This window comes from Python bivittatus, unplaced genomic scaffold, assembly GCF_059951505.1.
Source record: "Python bivittatus isolate LINGU-HERP-01145 unplaced genomic scaffold, Pbiv_v1 ctg000570_np1212, whole genome shotgun sequence".
NCBI lineage: Eukaryota > Metazoa > Chordata > Lepidosauria > Squamata > Pythonidae > Python > Python bivittatus.
The window spans coordinates 8,551,632-8,573,043 of record NW_028277097.1 but is presented as its reverse complement, the minus strand read 5'-3'; the positions used below and the strand labels follow the sequence as shown (position 1 = coordinate 8,573,043).

Sequence of the window (21,412 nt, the reverse complement as noted above, 5' to 3'; positions counted from 1 at the left end):
ATAATTCCTTCTCTTCTGAAAGTCATGAGAGCTAAATAGTTCAACAAAGAATATTCTGTTGCCTCACAAACCCCATAGTCTGGAAGCTCAGTTGCAGCCAACATCAAACTGATGAGAATTTGCCACACAGTCAGTCTGCCCTCAGTGTTTCAGTGAATGTCCTTGTCAGTTACAGCTGTACCAAATCTGTGTGTTCATACAATGCTTGCAGAAGAATAAACCCCATGGTTTCTTTCTTCTTAGGTGTCATCCTTGGCTTTTGTCTCCGATCCTATCACTTGAGCTACCGAGAAGTGAAATATCTTTCCTTCCCTGGAGAACTCTTAATGAGAATGCTGCAAATGTTGGTTTTGCCTCTCATTGTATCCAGCTTAGTAACAGGTACTGATGTAAATTATTTCCTTTATTCTTTTTGTGTTTTACTACGGTCATTCAAATTTAAAATTCCTCTTAGCATGTATATGTGTTGGTTTTTTTAAAAAAATAACCGTATCTAAGGATATGTCCTAAGCATGCCAAAGAATCTAGAAATGTGATGTTGTAATGTATTAATTCATGATAGTGATTATTAGGTTAAAAATAAGCTCTTTTTTAAATGGAAGGATAAGAGCTCTGTGGGAGAATATTTGCTTGCATACAGAAGCTGAAAGGTTCAGTTACCAACAACTTCAGTTAAAACTGAGGTAAAACAGTTATTTGTTAATTGATTAGAATTGTAAGGTGAGTGACTATATGATAGAATTGTATTCATCTTTATGCCACATGTTATTTAAGTTTTAATTCATAATAAGGCACTGCTACATTAAGTAACTTCAAGACACATATATTAGTATAGAAACATTCTGTGTAAATCTGTGTATTATTTTGTTGTCCTTTTTGGTGGTGTATAAATGGCTACCTTCCTTCTAACATAGTTACATATGAAATCACAAAGCCTCAGGGAAGGTCAGTGGGAAACCAGGTTTAGGCTACTGGTATGCTGGTAGCTGTCCAAGGGTATCTGGTTCTTATATCATGCTAAGCCATGATCTCTTTATTTTGATTTAGCATGATGTGCAAACCTATTTCAAGAAAGGAAGCATAGTTTATAAAGCAAAATAGATGGGTTTTCTTCTACAAGCTGGTGGGAGTCTAACTAAATATAGGGTTTTTTAAGCTACACCCTATATTCTGGCCTAGAGCTTGCTTCCTACCCATTGGTAACAGTTTTAATTGAGATCACAAAACCTGCTAAACCAAAGTCAAACAAACCACAGTGTGTGTTGGGATATTGTGTGACCTCAGCCATTGGAGTTTATAAACCATGATTTATGGCTTATGAAGTATGAATCCAGCCACTTGTGGCTTATTCAGCAGAGCATGGTTAAACAAGCATGTTTTCATGTGAAATATGTCCCTTTTTTCTCAGTATTCCCATATATCTACCGCACCATGAGAGATGCACCAATGAAAGAAAACCTTTGTCAGTGCTGAAATAATTATAGGTCACAGAAAACAGGTCCAGCTTTTACTACTCTATTTTAAATCTGTAATTTTAACAACTTTTTGAAGACTGGATATCTTTAAACTCTGCTAGAGACCATTATGGCCATGTTACATCTCTTTCCCCACTTAAATAATAAAGTGTGGAGATTGCACCTATTCTTCATAAGAATTAAAAATGGTAAAAAAATGGCTACCTGAACATTGTGGGTTGTACAAAAAAATATGCACTGTCTTAAAACAGCATTAGAATCTTTTCATCTATCTTATGTGCCTGCAAAATCCAACAATATTATTATTTTAAAAGTAATCTTCCCTTTCATCTGGTTTTTTTTTCCCCCTACTCCAAAAACCTCCAGTGTTTTATTGGCAGTTAAAGCCGCCTACTTTCCTTCTTAGCTCACACTCCATTCTTTTTTGGAACTGAAATGTGCACAACAGTTAACTTCGTTACACATCTGTGTTTGTGGAAGGGGGCAGTAGGAAGTTCATGCATTACCAGCCGCTTTCAAATAATTCCAAGATACCTTGGGGGTCCCTTGGTAGAAGGAGGCCAATAATATTAATAAACATCTTTCCCTGTAAAATAGCATACCGAGGCCAACTTCACGTTTCAGAGGGTTTTCTGTAGCGTATTCTCTGAGAGAACCTGCAACTGCTTTCGTTTTTATATGCATTTTTGTTGCAATATTGTAAGGAAATGCTTTGTATAACAGTTGTAACTCAGAGGAATATTCAGGAGATAAATAATTATCCTGCATATTCCAATTATCCAATTAATAATTATCCCAATTAGGATAATTTTGCTGGATTGCTGGAGAAAGAAGCTCTTTCTGGGATGTTGGGAAAATTGTGGTTACCTGGAGAGAGATTCTGTGTGAGTTAGAGACTGTTTTCAATCACACCCTGAACCTGGTTCATTAAACTATTAAGATTAAACTATTGCTGAGTTCATGCAATACACTGAATTATAAACTTACCTAGCAAGCTAACAAAGTGAGCCATAAAAAACTAACCAAGGTTAACACCAAGCTCGGTGTGTTAAGTGAATATAACTGCTAGGGTTATTCACGTGATGGGTTACATGGGTTGTACCGTAAAAACACAGCCAGAGTGAGCTTTATAATTTCAGAGAAAGTCTGACAGAAGAGCAGAATTGGTTGGAGTTTGGGCAGCATCAAAACTGAATCAATCAATCAATCAATCAATCAGTCAATCTAAGTCCAAGGTTTTGACATAGAGTATTTGGCAGTGACAAAATCCATTGAAGTGTAGAAGAAAGTAACTAAATTTGAATAGAAACAGATTGATGTTAGTATAGGAAGTGTACTAGACTCTAATACAGATACAGTGACTTCAACATTATTGTAAAAAAAGTAAAATTAAGCAAAATACATCTCTCTTCAGAAATTCTCTACACCTAAAAAGAATATTTACAATAACTAAAACAAAAACAAAACGCTGTGGACTTGTAATTATCTGTGAACTTAAAACTTGAAACTGTGATGTTTAAAGCTCTTTTGAACACCCAGTAACCCTTGTTATCTGATAAGGATTATTTTCTTATTCTTCAACATGGATTTTTATGAAACCTCTGTCAGCCCACAGATGGTTTCTGTGATAAAGACACTGACCCTGTAACAACCCATCCTGCTAAAGATGTTGGGTAGGTTCACCAAGACATTTAATTTTCTTTTTCTAAGCTTGCATCATTTATTCAATCCTAAATTAATCAAATGGGCTGGGCTCACACAGCACACTTCAGACAGACACAACAACCTTATACCCAGGATCAGCTATAATACAATAAAATAATATAAAATAATATAAAATTTAAAATATAAAAAATATAAAATATAAAATTAAAATACTATAAAAGAAACACCTGCCACTTTGGAGGTAGTTCATTTCTCCATCAAGCAGATTTTCCATGGTGAACTTTAGTTACATTGGCTTCTTTGTAAATTCCAGCCATTACAATCCAAAGCATTGTGCCTATGTAGGTGATTTAAGGTGCCATTCACCTTTTCTGACACTTCCAGTGGATTTCTTAACCAATCCCTGTCAGTGGTGCTTTGCTTTTAACATCCTGTGCAGCTGTAGCAGCATAAGATCAGAAGAGTCTTGTTAGATCAGGCCATAGGTCCATCTAATCCTGCATGTCAGGAAGCTTGCAAATAGAATGGCACGGTGATAGTCCTCTTTCACAGTTGTCCCCCAGAAACTGGCACTTAAGGCATGCTTAGGACATTGCTTCCTTGTTCAGTGTAAGGCAAGAGCACCATTATACACTTAAACTTCTTTCTATATGCTATCTAGCTGCCTGGTCTAACTTTTCTTTCCAGGAATTCCACCAAGGCTATACACTCTGACCTAAGTTTCCAGAGGTCAAAACATGGTGCCTAACTGTGAACCTGGAAATCTGGTTTGCATGTGACCCTGTAACCCTATGCCTTCGGTTACAGAGGATTACCTCTGTGGCTCATGTTTCAGTGGAATGCATCTCACTGCTTTACATTCTAGTTCCCAACTTCCTTGTGCCATTATCATAATCACTGTTGATCATTCTGTCCCTAAATTTGGTAGGAAGTATAATAAAGAACATTTGGATAGGCTCTCCTTGGCCTGAAAACTAAAGTAAGTTCTCCATTTTGCTGTCCCATTCAAATGTTGCAAATGTGGGAAATTGGTAATAAACTTAACCTCAATGATTATAATGTTCCCACAGTTGTGGAACCACATGATCATTTCCTCAGACTATATAAACTCTGAAGGACAGGAAGTCATTTATGTAACCAATCAGAGTGAAAATAATATTTCTTATTGTAAGGTGTTTTTCCCTACCTTAACTCTAGGGAGAAGTGTCTACTAGCTCCTGGGGCCACTAGGTTTGCTCCTTTTCCTGTGGTCAAAATTGAATAATAGGCAAAAACAGATATGAGTTGGTGGGGATCTCATATAATCTTAAAACTAGAGTTCTGAAGAGAGGGCTTTCTTTAAAGTAATATGAACACGTGGTCCTGTCCTAACTATGATGAAGTTCTTAATACTTATTTTTGATTAGCCCAGAGCAGTGTTTCTCAACCTCAGCAATTTTAAGACATGTGGACTTCAACTCCCAGAATTCCCCAGCCAGCCACAAAGTCCATATATTTTAAAGTTGCTAAGGTTGAGAAACACCTGCCTAGAGTAGTGTTTTATTTTTAATTAGCTTAAAGCAGTGTTTTTCAAAATTGGCGTGCTGGCTGCGGAATTCCGGGAGTTGAAGTCCACACGTCTTAACGTTGCAAGTTTAAGAAACACTGGTCTAGAACAATATGTGAATTCAGCCAGTTGTGGCATAGTTAACAAAGCACTAACAAACCATGGTTTAGTACTGCATATGAAACTACTGCAGGGCTAATATGTATGGAGCAATTAAGAAAAGCATGACTTACAGTAAATACAAGGCACTTTATGCTGTCTGATCATTCACCATGTCTCTTGTTGGATAAATTAAGGGGAAAGAAATGGTGGTTCCTAGCCAGATTAATGTGGCAATCTTTTAAGCAGATTTAAATCTCTGTTATTATTTTTGTAACACATTGGGAAATTCCTTCAGATGTATTACTTCAGACCAAAAAAATGATTTTCCTGCTAGTTTACTATGCCTCAAGACGTTTGGTTGGCTCAGGAAGTTACTTTGATGGACTTCCCTCTAATTAAATCACAGTATTTCCCTCTGTTACTTTAACATTAGGGAATCCAGCAAAATCATCCAGTGAAAGTCCTTTTTTGGAAGCGAATGGGCTTTGATTGTACATCATTTACTTTCATATCCTCACCCTACTCATATCCCAACTACCAGAAAGAGCCATTTTAAGCTTTTTAATGATAAGGGAAAAGGCTTTTATAGGAGAGCAGGTTAATTTAAATGTCATATCCATCAAAGGATGGTCTCTTCAGGTCTCCAGCAAGCAGGTATTGGCTGCCTTTAGTTACTGAAATTTTGGGTTGCTATTTCTCTGCTCCTTCCTTTCAGATTCTTGGCACTGGGACAGTTAGTTCTTTGTGCTCTGGCATTACAATGAGGCAACCAAAGAGAAAGAGTCTTGGTTCAAGGCTGTCAGCTGTTACTAATCACTGTTCTATGGCTTGCTGTGAATCCCTGCTAGTCCCTACCTCCTGCTCTGCTTAGCACACATAAAGAAGATAAATTACTCCCTTAGTTTCCCTTCAAAAAGCATATTGTGTGGTGCATTCCAATATCATGAGCAAAAGATGGAATAATGCAAAGAGTTAAAGTGGTATCTAAACAGCCCACACAGTAGGGCTCTACCCTGGCAGATGTGAAGAACAAGAAATGTGCCACTGGGTTGGGCATCTGGAAATATTGTGTTACTTTGCGCTTGCAAGGTTGAGAACAGAAATGGGATGCAGCCCTGGGAGAAAGGGCCTGAGGGTTCGGTTGGTTCGGTTTTGAGGTAGGCTGTTCCAGCTGGGGAACGTGGCTTCGGTGTCAGGGACCGTGGGGAGTTACAGCAGAAGACAAGTACATATGAGCATGAAGGAAATACTTTCCACACATCTCCGAGAAGTCAGAGGCAGTTTGCTAAATCTAGCATTGGGGAATGGAGTGAAGTCAAGCGATCTTGATACCAGTGACAGATTCTGAAATGTTGGCATAGAGGGGCCGGTTACTTCCTCAGATTTGCCCTAAGAACTGTCTCACATAATATATGTAGCTTACTTGGTTTTATCTGTATCTAAAATGTCACAACTGGATTAATCAGTGGAACATGTTGGGTTTTTTTGTTTTGTTTTGTTTTGTTTATTTAAGAAATATGTCCCACCCTTGTCATTAGGACAGTGCAATGTTTCTGATTCAGTCAAGACGTAATTTGCTTTAAGGAGTTGCAGAGAGGTGCTATATTCATGCTCTGAAGCTTTTGGAGAGTGAATCCAGTGAGTTGCACAAACCTAGTATGCATACAGGTAGCCCTCACGTAATGACCACAATAGGGACCGGAAAATTCATCATTAAGCAGGGTGGTCATTAACCAAGGCATCATGTGACTGCACCCGATTTTATGACATGTTTTGTGGCAGTTGTTAAGCGAATCATCATGGTCATTAAGTGAATCGCATGCCAGAAGCTGGCTGGGAAGGTTGCAAATGGCAATCATGTGACCCTAGGACGTTGCAACAGTCATAAGTGCAAGCTGGTTGCCAAGTGCCCAGACTGCAATGATGTGACTGTGGGGGTGCTGCGATGGTCATAAGTGCAAGAACCGGTCGTAAGTAGCTTTAGCACTATTGTAACTTTGAATGGTCGCTAAATGAATGATCATTAAGTGAGGACTATCTGTACTGCAAATGGCAAACAAGAATGTAAAGGGTCCATCTGATGCAGCATCCTGTTTCCTAAAAACACTGTCTACTCTTACCAAGTATAGCCTTTTCAGAGGCCTTGGGGGGGTAAACAAAAGGGGAGCAAAAGGTGAAAACAGCATCATGCTGCTGCAAGGCAAGCAGTGCCTCTTTTTTACATGCGTTGTGACTTTGCACACACATACAAAAGGGGCAGAGCTTGCTTTGCAGCTGAGCAACACTGCTTTCATCACTTTGATAAAAGCATCAGACCCTGTGGATGCTTCAGCTTTGATCTAAGAAAAGTTATGCATCCCTGGTGTAGGCAGAACAATCTTCCTTAATCTGATGGCTTCCAGATACATTAGATTTTAACTTCTACCATCACCCAGCAACATAGCTGCTGTTCCTGTATGCATGCACCAAATTTCTGCTTTCTGTATGGGGTTGAAATATTAGGGAGCACAGTAGGAATCTTTTGTTATATTTATTGTTCTTTGATTAAAAAATCAGTGATTTAAAATACAGTATCAGAAAAATCCATTGTGGATTCCTTTTCAGCTGAAAATTACATTTAATTACATGCCAGGTTGTGCCATTTTGCAAGGCTGCATCACTTCATTAGCATTTTTTCCAGGTTTTTTTCAGACCAATAAATCTATATTGAACTTGCATATTGAGCAAGTTCTTACAAAAATCCATACTTTTGGAAAATGTGCCTATAAAGAGATACATGTCCAAGGTAGCAGCATGTAAAAACAAATGCAGATCTCCTTGTAGTTGGAGGAAAAAAACACAAAATGATGTAGAATGTTGATAGAATGAAGTAACAACTGAATGTGCATGACATGCATAAAATAGATATAGGCCACCTGTACACCCCTTAATGTTTAATTTTAATGGAATCAAGTAAGTTACAATTTGTTTAATTGCCTTCCCTAGCAGTTTCCCCAGACAGCCAAATATGCTAGTAAGAGACTATTGTGTTTGTTAAATAGTAATTTTGTAAAAAAAATAAATTACAAAGATAAAAACTAATACAAACTAAAAAAAATGAAGGAATAAAAAGAAAAAATAGAAAGTGCAGAAAAGAAAAAATAGAAAGAAAAATAGAAAAGAAAGAAAAATAATATAGTAAAGCAAAAGAAATTAAATATAGAAATAAATGACTTTCCCCTTCATCACAAGTATAAACAATTTTAGTAACTTATCACCTTCTCTTAAAATACAACAAATGATCTCTTCTTCCCATATCCTATCTCTCATCTATAAACAAATCCTTAAAACCTTGTCATTTCAGTCCTGATCAGCAAAAGTCCATTAAGGGTTTCCAGAGATAACAACATATCTATTTTGACCTCGATCAAATAAACCAACTTTATATTCCTTCCTTTTACTTTTAACAATCTTAATCTTTAGTCCCTTCAAATAATGTCCTAGAACTTGATTTCTTTTTATTTTTTCTTTGTCCCTTCTCACAAAATTCTTCAAAGCTTTAACAAGCCTCTTTCGTAAATCCAGTATAGGAAAATTATCCAGGTCACTCTCTTGGTTTGTTATTTGTATATCCCTTTTAATTATTAAGATATCAGCCAGTTTCTTTTGTATGTCCAGTGTAGCATCTTTTTCCATATCATTCTTGTAGCCTGGTGTGATGGAATGGACTTATGAAGGCCATGCTCAGGGAGATAAGCGTGTTCTTAGCCCCCAACAGGAGCATGGGAAGTTCAAGAAGATGAGGCTGGCACCTCCCTAAGGAATTCACGGTGTTGTGGCTGGCTGGCTTGGGAACTTGGGTTCAATCTGGTGAGATTCTGTCTTGAGGTGGAAGCTAATAAACGCAACAGAACTGTATTTGCATTGTCTCTTGGAGTTCTTTGGGCTGAACCTGACACTTGTCATTTTTAAATCCACTTTCAGGTCAGTCACAATCTTGTCAGGTAAAATGTGTTACTCTTTCATAACATCTTTTAAACACACTCTATCTATAGAGGCAGTCACTCTTAAAATTAATTTCTGGGTCCATTGTTCACAAATATCCTTCAGTATGTCCAACGTTAAAATATTTTTGCTTCATTCTGTATTAGTAAGTCAAATTTAAGTGTTCTTCTCCTTTAATTGTAATCTTTAGTTCCTTCTAGTTCCCTCTAGTATCCAACCTTCAAAGTCTCACCATGTTTTTTTTTAAGAGAATTCAAAACAACAGCATTTTCCCATGGGAAGGATTCTTTTAATTAATTCCAAAATCTTATTTCAAATCCCTCCAGACCCTTAGTCCATTTGTAACTTTCCAAAATCAAAGTTCTAATCACACTTTTGCTGTTTATTCAAAAAAAAAAAATTTTAAGTTCTTAAACTTGTATTTAAAGCTTCTTTCATTAAGGATTGAAAGAGAGTCACCTGGTATTTTCAGACTTGTGGATCCAAAGGTTCCTAATAGCTAAAAAGCAGTTAACAAGCCATTTCCACAAGTGTTTAGAAAAGAACATATGCAAACCCAGTGTCCTTAAAGAAACCAACTGTGGTTTGAACAAGATGGCTATTCCCTCATCTCCCAGAGCTCTAAACCCACCAGAGGCCACTGTCTTGCGGTCTCCTCACGAGGAGCAACTGTATGGAGCACTTGTGAGTGATCTGAAGTCCCCTCTTTCCCCTTGTCTGGAGAGGAATTATGAAGAGCCAGTCTACTCGCTGATTCTTCATTCCACCACGATCATCAGCTCTACTTTTAGCAGAGCTGTCTTCAGTTCGCCATTTCTTCCCTGGAACTGAGAGAATGTTGTGTTTTTTAAAGTGGAGAGTGGGATAAAGAATGATGTTATAATACTTCACAGAAAGACACACAGAGAGGAACAGGAAGGGCACTATGGCCATCTGTCCACAGAAAAGGATTTGATTGGCTCTGTATGAGTGGCTGGTGAACAGTAAAAGCAAGATTGTGCTGTAGGGTTCCAGAGAGTTCAAACATTAAGGTTCCTGCTAAATTAAATAGCCAAATAAACTTTTTTTTGGTTTGTTTTTTTTAATCTAACTCCTTTGGCTTGTACTGAAAAAATGTTCTGAACTGAAAGCCATCTGATTTGGTCCTTTTTCCTTATCTGCATGCCACACCGGTAAGGATGTTTGCCCTTCTTTGTGGGTACAAGGCCTAGCCTACATTCCCATGAGTTTAGACTGAAATTTATTACTGTTAGTCACACAAATGGTACGCCTCTGAATTATATTGCAATGGTTGTTTGCAGTTTGTTCAGCTTTGCAGGGCTGGTGTTGCAGCCAGCCTGTTTGTCACATAGTTGCCCAAGCAGTATGACCCCTTACATGTCAGCCAATATGACATAGTAGCGTGTTCGATGGGGCAGATATTGGGTAACACTGGGCCATTCACTTCCTTTCAGCCCGATCTACCTAACAAGGTAGTTGTTGTGAGGATAAAATGAGGGTGTGCCCAGGTACACCTCTGTTAATTCTTTAAAAGAACAGCAGGATATAATACAAGAAATACATAATTGAATGAAAAATAAATGAATATGAATTAAAAAATTAAAAGAAGAAATCCATCACCAAAAAAGAATGGGCATATTTGTGCAGAATAGTCACATGCAGAATGGCAAATATAGAATTTATTGATATAACTAAAATTGAAATATAATAGAATTCACCACAGCAAGGAAGATATATATTCTGTGCCTTCTCAAAGCCCCATATGGACATTACTGGTGGGAAACATCAGGGTTCTTGTTCCTCCCTGTCCTTTGTATCTTTAAATGGACTTGGACCAGACAGAAAGGACATTCCTCTGCAAAGAAGGACACGTTTCTGAGATGTATGACTCTAACATTATCCTTGTGCATCCCTTGTGTTAGGAGTGGCTGCCTTGGACAATAAAGCATCAGGGAGAATGGGTCTCCTAGCAGTCATCTATTACATGAGTACCACAATTATTGCTGTCCTGATTGGGATAATCATGGTAGTCATCATCCATCCCGGGAAAGGGTCAAAGGAAAACATGTACAGAGAAGGCAAGATTGTCCAAGTGACAGCTGCAGATGCCTTTCTGGACTTAATCAGGTAGGCAGCATTTTTCTGCAACTTGGCTCCTTTGAATATGTTAGACCACAACCCCCTTAATGCAGCCTGGTCAGTGTGAATTGTAGGAGACGCCTGCTGGAGGAAAGCTATTAACTAAATCAAAAAAGATGCTTCAGATGTGATAAAGCTAAATAAAAGTATGATGTGACAGAACATTAAGATGGCATGCTCAGCCAATTTTGAGACATAGTCCTAAAGTAGCCCGATAGCCATAGATCATAGTTAAACAATCTTTTGTGGCTGAGGGCAGTAGATAATATTTTGGGGGAGCCTGAGAACCACAATTTGTAAAGGCTTTGCACACTTATACAGTCACCATCAAGGTGAGTAAGACTCTGGGTGACTTTGTGGACAAGTTTGGGTGGTTTTCTTGGCAACAGTATGGAAGAGCTTTGCGACTGTCTTCTTCTGGGATGTTCTACAAGGTCTAAGTAGGCCTAAGATTTCTTGTTAGAAAGAAATGGAGGAGGCTCCAGATCCAGATCTCCAAGTTCTGGTCACTCTTGCCAGAAACTGTTGGAACATTTTATGCAGGCAAGTGAGAGGCTAATAGAAACATGGCCAGATTGGCGCTGTGCACTTCTTGTGCTAACTTTCTGTGCTATTTGTTTTGTAGAAAACCATGTTTAAAAAATAGTTTGCTAAAGACTAGTATCACAAGATGTGGCAGCATCTAGGTGATATTGGTCAATTTCAAAAAGCTAAGCCGGGCTCAACAAGATAAGTACTTAGATGGGAGACCATCAGAAAATACTGGAACTATAAACTAATCTGGGAAATTAAAAAAAAAATCCCAGAAGGCAAGCCACTTCTTTACTGGTGCCAAGAAAACTACACTGGAGGAGACTAGAAGCCTGCATTTCCATGCTGAGTATGAAGAAGAAAACTTCTTCTCTGTAGCCAACATGGGAACATAGACTACTATCCTCTTAGGAAGCAAACTGAAAAATATTGAAGGCTAGTAAATTTTGTGTATTTATTTACATACTGATGTCCCAAATTGTTCCTCATCAGGAAAATAAATTTAAGTATATAATTAGATCTAAAGGTAATTCAGAAATCCAAATTCTCCCCCAATTGGACTTTGTAATGATTCCATAATATTGAGAATTATTTAGGGTTCTACTTTCTGATTTTTTTTTTTTACTGATTCCTATAACTTAACCAGCATTCCAATTTCGTATGGCTTTTTTGACACTGGGAATACAAACCTTCATTCAGAAAGATGCTATCTTGAAAATCAGAGCAGTGGTGTTCTTATTTATTATGATGTTCATTATATTCTGAATTAAGGAAGATCTTCACTGAATATGAGTGTTGGTGTGAGAGATAAAATTTAAATTATTTTTCTACTGTTTATCCAAGACAGATTTGTGACTGAAAAGTATCTAAATTTGCAGTGGCTACTGAAAATTCAAGTGAAAGTTTGCTAAATTTAATTTGGTGAATTGCAAAGCTATGAGACACATAGAGTTTACATTTTGCCAACTGGGGGTAGCATAATTTGATTCAGGCTATGCAAATCATTTGAAGAACCACTTTGCTTACAAAGGAGCAAATCTGATTCTTGAAGCTGTGAAGCAGCTCAGGCTGTTAAAAGACCTGGCACAGTTGCTTCAATGCTCTCCCAATGTCTTCCGGCCATGCTTGTACATACCCAGAAAACAGTTCTGCTGGCCAAGTTTCTGCTACCAGTAACCGAATGATCCAACCATAAAATATGGATTTGGATTACACCTTGTGTTTGAAGGAATCTTACTCTTTAAAAAACAAAAGTAGGGATCACCTTTTCTAGAGTGAAAAAATAAGTTGGTTGTTCCTTAGCATTGTCCTGATATGATGAGAAATTATGGCTAATATCGAGATACCTTTTTTCTTCCCAGAAACATGTTTCCTCCAAATCTTGTAGAAGCCTGCTTCAAACAGGTAAAAAAAAAATTAAAAAATAGAACCCTTCCTATATGTGGGTGTATTACATGACCCGTTTCGGCTGGGATTGCACAAAGACCAACTTTATGACGCGGGGAATGTTCTTCGATCTCTCTCAGTGGGAAGCGCATATAGCCTCTATAAGACAGATTCCAAGCGGTTGTATTATCTGGGCATAGCTTCAAGACTGAACCAGGATTAGATTTGCCAATGGCTCTTCTGCACAGCCCCCTGACTTAATAAAGGTATAAAAATGCTTCCATGGTTATTGCTGTTGTTCCAGCCATGGTAGATGCAGAAAAGACAAGTGCTTTGTTATTCTAGTTTTATGCTATACTTTTCATAATATCAGAAGCCAGCAGTGTTTAGATTATTTCTGTCTTCACCCAGGGGGTCAGGTAAATCTTTTGATAATTGCATTTGAGCAGCTAGGAATTCTGGAAGCATTATTTCTAACACATGGATATAATATTTAACCTTCTACCTATCTCTAACAGTTCAAAACAAACTATGAAGAGCGAGTTCGTAGTACAGCCGGTGGTTCTAATGAAACATCTGTCCTTGCTGGCATTATAAATAATGTAACAGGAGCTGTGGGAAACCTAACTCAGATGAAGAAGGAGGTAATCCCTGTACCAGGGTCTGTCAATGGAGTGAATGCGCTTGGACTGGTTGTCTTCTCCATCAGTTTTGGATTAGTGATTGGAAATATGAAGGAACAAGGCCGGGTGTTGAGAGATTTCTTTGACAGCCTTAATGAGGCTATCATGCGACTGGTAGCTCTAATCATGTGGTAAGTACTAAATTCACTGTGCTTCTATTGATGGTTCGGTCCCTCACAGCTCATTACTTTGTGGGCTAAGCTGAACTTCCTTCTTGGTTGTTCTAACAGTTTCTGGGATGAAACTTTAAGGATGTAGATACAGATCAGACATTAGGAAGAACCTCTTGACAGTAAGAGCTGTCAGTCAGTGGAAAAGGTTACCGCACGGAATGGTTTCTTCTCCTTCACTGGTAGCTTTCAAACAGAGGGTCATTTATGGAGCTATAACAAAACTTGCAAGGTGCAGGGTGTTGGATTCCCTTCCAGTTCTATGATCATAGGGGGTCCATGTGTGTGAAGTGAGAGGACGGTCCAGGAATCCACTCATAGTCCTTTTCCAGGAATTACTGAGTTCCCATTATCTGGTGAAATAGATATTCTCAACACTAGCCAGTAACTTCTGACACCTTCCTCCAGGTTTTGAACTACTGAAGAGAACCTGGAAATGGTCTGAGTCTCTTTAGCTACACTCCAGTTCTGAACTGATAGTACAGGGGTGGGAACCTGTGACATTCCAGATGTTGCTGAACATAACCTTTCAGCGGTCCTAGCGGTCCTAAGAAGTATGGCCAATGGTAAAGGATTCTGGGAGGTATAATGTAGCAATATTATGAATACAGTTGCCCACCCGCAAAACTGTGTTTACTCCCAGCTATATTGGCAACACTGGAGAAAGTCCATTGGGTGCCATCACTTTCCACTTCATCACAACTCTATTTGTCATGTATTGTTTATTTGCTCTTTATGTATCATTACAGTGCTATCACTTTACATGACACTATCAAAAGACTGAGAGTCTGATGGTCTGTATTTCAAGATTGAGAGATAATGGAAAAAAAGGAAGGGAAGATGATTCAGGAAAAAAGGAAGAAGAGTGTACAATATTCCAATGATGCATACTTAAGCAAAGTTATAGTATGACAGCCTTCCTCAATCTGATGTCTTTATTTTATTTATTTAAAACATTTGTGTAGCCACCCATCTTAAACTAAACTCTAGGTGGCTTATAAACAAGAATAAAACCATAAAAATGTAATAAAAACCAAAAACCATAAAACTAGTAAAACATCTTAGATCATTTCCTAGAATTCCCTGACAGCATGATTATACTGACTAGGAATTCTGGGAATTGCAATTCCAAACAATCAGGAGGAATCTAGATGAGGAAAAGTGTAAATATAAGAGCTCAGGAGAGTATAAAGACAAAGAGAGCATGAAACTGGTTTGGATAAGTGATTTGTAGGGAAAAAATGAAGAACCTTCACCGATTGTTTCAAAAGCAATCATAAAAGCAGCAAGAAGGAAGAGACAGGGATTCTTAAGAGAATAGGAATATGTGAAGGATTTATTGGAATATAAGGCCAGAAATATGGGTAAAGTAAATTCTGGATTTAAAAGTAGTTAGCAATATCACTAACAAAGTGTCTAGTTCCTGAACTGGCATATATTTGGGCAGAATTAGTTTAATTCAGTATTCATAGGCTGAACTACAGCCATACTGTATAAGCTCTTGCATAACTGGCTTTGAGTTCCTTATTGCACCAGGTTAATATTTTTGAGGAACCCAAATAAAATGTGATTAAAAAATTAAAAAGTATTTTTTAAAAAATAAATATTTCATATCTCTGGAATAAAACACACCAGCCAGGATTAAAGTCAAGTCTGTCCATAATGAATGAGTATCTTCACATTTTCCCTTTGTTTGCCATGAATCTGTGGGTGCATGTTGAAAATAAACTATTTTGCTTGCATAGGCTTCCCTCTTTGTTCGTAGACTGCTTTTCAGCCAAAGGGTTTGCAGATAGTATACTAAACAAGAATATACTGGAGACAATATATTTTAGAACACAGCAAGGAATTTCTAAGTGCAAGAAAATAAAGATGCCTTACAGGTAGTTCTCACTTAATGACCACAATAGGGACCGTAAAATTGGTTGTTAAGTGGGATGGTTGTTAAGCGAGTCACCATATGACTGGACCTGATTTTATGACCATTTTTATTTATTTATTTATTCATTCATTCATTCATTCATTCATTCATTCAATTTATATAGCCGCCCATCTCAGACCAGTGACTCTGAGATGATGGTTGTTGAGCAAATCACCGCAGCCATTAAGCAAATCACATGGTCATTAAACAAATCCAGCTTCCCCAATGGACTTTTTTGCCAGAATTCGCTTAACAACCATGTAATTCACTTAACAACTGTCATAAAAAAGGTTGCAAATAGTGATCATGTGACCGCAGGTGGATGGTGCAACAGTTTACAACAGTCATAAGTGCTAATACAGGTCATAAAGCACTTTTTCTGAGGCCGTTGTAACTTCAAACTGTTGTTAAACAGTAATTAAATGAGGACTACCTGTACAAACTTTTGCACAGAAGTGGATTTATAGGATAGCTACAAAGCAGTACATTAACCCTTCCTCCCTCCCTCCCTCCCTCCCTCCCTCCCTCCCTCCCTTCATTCATTCTAGGTATGCACCAATTGGTATCTTGTTTTTAATTGCTGGAAAAATTGTTGAGATGGAAGATATGGGTGTGATTGGAGGCCAACTTGCCATGTATACAGTTACCGTTATCATTGGTTTGCTTATCCATGGAATTATTGTTCTCCCACTTCTCTACTTCCTCATTACTCGGAAAAATCCTTGGGTCTTTATTGGAGGATTGTTGCAAGCTCTCATCACAGCTTTGGGAACTTCTTCAAGGTAGGATTTCACAATCAAATAGCTTGGATATAGATGTTTTTACTGGATATATTGTGATGGAATGCAGTAGAGATCCAGGTACTCAGGAAGGAGGGAGCACATTCCATGAGGGAAAGCGGGGGAGACAAGAGGCAACACAGTCCAGAGCAGGAGCGTGGGAAGAAGAGACTTAAGATAGCCACTCCCTAGAATCTCCCAGGATATATCTATTAGGTTAGCATAATACAGATTTAGTCTGGCAAGATTTTGTCTATATGGTATAAGCAATAAAAGAACTGAACTTGGTTGCACTGTTTCCCTGTGATTCTTGGGCTGGGCGTGACATATATACTGTATGTACTCACAGATAAGCCAAGAATATTAAGTCCCAAAATACAGCCCCAAAATGGGTTTGGCTTATTCACAGATGGGCTTATCTGTGAGTATATATGGTAATACTTTTTAAAAGTACCTGTATATCCCATATATACTAGCGTATAAGCCCACCAACATATAAGCAGACTCTTGAATTTTCAACCAAAATACCATGAAATCTATAAGCCAATTGTAAAAATTAAACATGTGAAAATTTCAAGGGTCAGCTTATCCTCAGGTGGCACATTTTCATGGTATTTTGGTTAAAAATTTGAAAGTCAGCTTATCCACTGATGGGCTAATCCACGAGTATATACAGTAGTTTTTATTGCAAAGAATTGGGTGAAGATGTCATTATCCCAGATTTCTGCCACTCTTCAGCTCTACTTTAGATTTTGTTTTATACCTAACATGTTGTTCCAAAATGTGGATAGCAACGCTCATCTGAATCTGTGTACCATTCAGAGTAGTATATAAGATAGTATCCAGATTCAGATATACATCTTATTATTTGGATGCATATTCCAATGAACATTTTAATTGGACATCTCATTTACATTAATTATTCCTGATCCAGCAAATAAATATCTGAAGTTGCTTTGTACCGAGACATACCTTTCAATCTAGTACTGTCTCTGTGGCCTCCAAGCTGGACAGATATCCAGGTTCTTCAACTGAAATGACAGGCATGGAAAATGTGCAGGCACCATATGTGATCGACCTGTAGGGTATGGTCTTTCTATAATATACACTTAGAAATCTGAATTCTGGGTGCGGATTCCCTCAGATGAATTGGAGCATTGACTGAAGATTAACTGTGTGAACACATTCTGTTGAAATTTTAGATAATTTGAGGTGAAAGGAAGTATTTGTTCTAGAGGGCTGATTCATATATGCACCTCTCCAGAATGCCTGTATTAATGTGCTTATATATATCCTGCATTATCCAGCATGGTAATGCTATCTTCCTGTATTTTTTTCCCTTTCTGGTTTCAGTTCTGCCACTTTGCCCATCACTTTCAAGTGTTTGGAAGAGAACAACGGAGTAGACAAACGCATTACAAGATTTGTACTACCTGTGGGTGCAACTATTAACATGGATGGGACAGCTTTGTATGAAGCACTGGCTGCCATTTTCATTGCACAGGTTAATAACATGGAACTAAACTTTGGACAAATTATCACAATCAGGTTTGTAAATCCTGCAAAATATGTATCCTGGTATACTTATGCAATGCAACAAAGCTACACAAACACAGTATGGCTTGGACTCCGCTATCTGCCTTTTCCTTTCAGTACCTAGAGTTTCCTTCAAAAGTTGGGAATTGAGGAACGTTTCTGAATGAAATGCATGGTAACCCAGGGGACAGGAAGATGATAAAGTGGGAGATCATGAACAGAGAGGGCTACCTTCTACTCAATTCACAAATCACAGAATAGGCATTGTTTGCAATGTAAACTGTAATGTCAGGACCTCATGCAGATTGAGATTGCTACGTAGACTGCAGGTCCTCTTCCTGTTGTGCTCACTATGTCTTTAAAGTAATGTATATGGGAGGGAGGGAGGGTTGTGCTTTTCAGATTGTAGGTTACAATCCCAAGACATCTGGAAAGTGCCAGCTTGGGGAAGACTGATCTAACTCATGAAGCTGAATACCCTGTTGAGGATGGCTTATCTAGCTTAAGTATTAAATTTTCTTGTTAGAGAAAAGAAGGGGGGAAAGACTTTTGATCATGAAAACTAGCAACTGATTCCAGCCATACTCATGAACTCCTAGCCAACTACTTCTTCAAGAGTTTTAGGACATCAGGACATGTTTTAAAAAATTGAAAATGGCAGTATGATTGATTTTGTATCTCTTTTCTTGTTACAGCATTACTGCAACAGCTGCCAGCATTGGTGCAGCAGGAATTCCTCAAGCTGGCCTGGTCACAATGGTGATTGTATTAACCTCTGTTGGTTTGCCTACAGATGACATAACACTGATCATTGCAGTGGATTGGTTTCTGTGAGTATTTCTCATAGATACTGTACAAGGCATATTTTCCAATGAAGCAGACTAAAGACATTTATGAAAATTAAATTTTCAAGTCACTGTGGTTCATTTCTCAAGAAATACATTGGGTCTCTTTGAAATAATATAGGCATACCTTGGAGATACTGTGGGTTCAGTTCTAGACCACCACAATAAAGCAAATATCACAATAAAGCGAGTCACATGAATTTTTTGGTCTCCCAGTGCATATAAAAGTTATGTTTACACTATATTAAGTGTGCAATTGCATTATGTCTGGGAAAAAAGTACATACCTTAATTAGATGCTTTATTGCTTAAAAATGCTGATCATCATCTGATAGACTTGCTCGACACAGGGTTGCCACAAACCTTGTTTGTTAAAAAAAATGCAATATCTGTGAAGCACAATAAAGCAAAGCATGATAAAACAAGGTATGCCTGTACTCAGTCATATTGCATACAAAGGTCGAACTGTCATTTTGTATAAGAAGACAACTAGCAGAGGATATTGATGAGGATTCCTTGGCCAGAGATATGAAAGTTATTCAGTCTCTGTTTACCTTCCAAGCTGTAGCTTTTAAAAAGAGGAATGATTCAATCTCACCAGCCACCACATTTCAGCACGCAAATCTGAATTTGCTTCTTATTTGTTTCTTAAAGAACTCTTTCAAATGTTGCAGCTTGTGACCGGTTCATTTGAATCTCCTTGTGCAAGGAGGAGGAGGCCTAAAGGAAAATACAAATGTTAGAAAACACTTATGCTCTACTGGCTTCCTGGAACTGATATTTAATTTTTAAATATGCCTCTTATTTCAGAATTTTTTTTTCCCCATCAGTCATGTAACATACTCTCATTACTACTGTGTAAACATAGAAGCAAATGTTATTATGTTGCAGGTGTAATTTTAATGAATGAATGCGGACTTATGTTGTATCTTCTAGTGAAAGTTTTCAATATGTTGGTAAACAATGATTGGTTTACTTAGATTGCAACCTCTTCTCTAGGGATCGTCTGCGTACTACTACCAATGTTTTGGGAGACTCCATTGGCGCAGGAATTGTAGAACACTTGTCACGACGTGAGTGGCGGAACAGGGATGCTGAAATGGGTAATTCTGTGATAGAGGAGAACGAAATGAAGAAGCCTTACCAGCTGATTTCCCAAGAGAATGAGAATGAAAAGCCCTTAGACAGTGAAACCAAGATGTAAAGTAGAGGAAAGTCGACATAAAGCACTAGAGATATGGAAAATATACACTTTCTTTGATCCTTCTGCTTGTTCCTCATTTCTTCTTGTACTATCAAAGCACCGAAAAGGTTTAAAGATGAACTAGATATTAGGAGAGTCATAGAGTCTGCGATGTGCCTCCTCTACCTTATGATAGCTAGGTTATGCAATGCACAACAGCAGGCTGTTGCTTCATATGCCTCACCTTGTTTCTTTAGCCAATAAGGGAGGCCAGAGAAGGACAAAGCAAAGCACGGTATTGCCATGTCTCATGTTGTGTTTACCTAGACATACTTTCCCTGACCTGATGCCTTCCTGATGTGAGACTACAACTCCCAGAATTCTTAGGAAACATGCAACAGACATGCTGGTTAGAATTCTGGAGGTCATAATCCACTACATCTGAAGGACATCTGGCTTGAGAAGGCTGACCTACCAGTTGTGCAGGAGAAGATAATGATGGGATCAGCTCCACATTTTTCAAAATTGGTGAAAAATATTCCAAATTAGGGGCAACTGTGATATAGAGCTACATGCCATTAAAAAATAGTAGGTATTACACAACGTGAAATGCAACATGTTAATCGGTGGTAAATATTTTATCATGAAATTACCAAACATATTCAAGGATATATACAGATTTGGTCCTGTCAATGTGATCTCACTTAATATTTGCTGAAATGGCAAAACGGAAGAGATCCTGAAAGAGGCTTCATTTGTTTAAATGCTATACATTCCTAACACCATCAAGTCAACTTTTGACATTTAATGCTATTCGCAGAGAAATGAATAGCAAATTTTGATTTTTTTTTTAAAGACAGTGTTTCCTTATTTCATTGCTGTTAGAGTAGTACAAGTATGGATACATTTTTTCTAAAGGATGAAATAAGTGGATAGTATTTCCCACAGGTTATTATATTTATGAATTAAGCAAAAACTACTAATCCTGTGTTCATTTCTAACCAATGGGATATTTTAGTATCCGAAAGAGGCTCATGCTTCTTGGTACTGTGCACCTTCAAATCCCATTGATTTTGTATATCACAAACCTGCAAATACCTCTGTGTATGTGTAACATTATGACTCCCCTTTAGATGATAATATTTAGCACAAATACTGCTACCCATACACACTGTTTTTTCCAGGATCAGAGATCAAATGCACACACACAAAAACATACATGCACTTTGGAACAGGAATTTTATCTTAGTCTCTTCATTGCCATAGGCATATTGAATTATTCTCATCACAGCAATTGTGATGTCATTGTTTTATCAAACAACTCTAAATATTCTGCTGATTTAACCTGATGAGGCTTAGATAAATTATAACCCACCAGTCATATATAGTTTTCAGAAAGTAACTGCTTTTGTTTCCTGCAGAAAGTGCTGATACGGTAGGATTACAATTAGGCAGACGAGAACATAAT

The 21,412-nt window shown here is 37.9% G+C and overlaps 1 protein-coding gene across 4 annotated transcripts in view; it reads left to right on the top strand.

Moving 5' to 3' along the window:
* Positions 1-19,965, top strand: part of SLC1A3 (solute carrier family 1 member 3) — a 44,941-nt gene extending 24,976 nt beyond the window's left edge. The window contains exons 2-9 of one of the 4 annotated variants that reach the window (XM_007428294.1): positions 244-381; positions 10,695-10,899; positions 12,804-12,846; positions 13,347-13,642; positions 16,151-16,384; positions 17,735-17,929; positions 18,613-18,747; positions 19,761-19,965. In XM_007428294.1, the coding sequence (XP_007428356.1) occupies positions 244-381; positions 10,695-10,899; positions 12,804-12,846; positions 13,347-13,642; positions 16,151-16,384; positions 17,735-17,929; positions 18,613-18,747; positions 19,761-19,965 (1,451 nt within the window). The remainder of the gene's footprint in view (positions 1-243; positions 382-10,694; positions 10,900-12,803; positions 12,847-13,346; positions 13,643-16,150; positions 16,385-17,734; positions 17,930-18,612; positions 18,748-19,760) is intronic. The other 3 variants (XM_007428296.1, XM_007428295.1, XM_007428297.1) reach the window with 3 other exon arrangements.
* Positions 19,966-21,412: the final 1,447 nt, after the last annotated feature.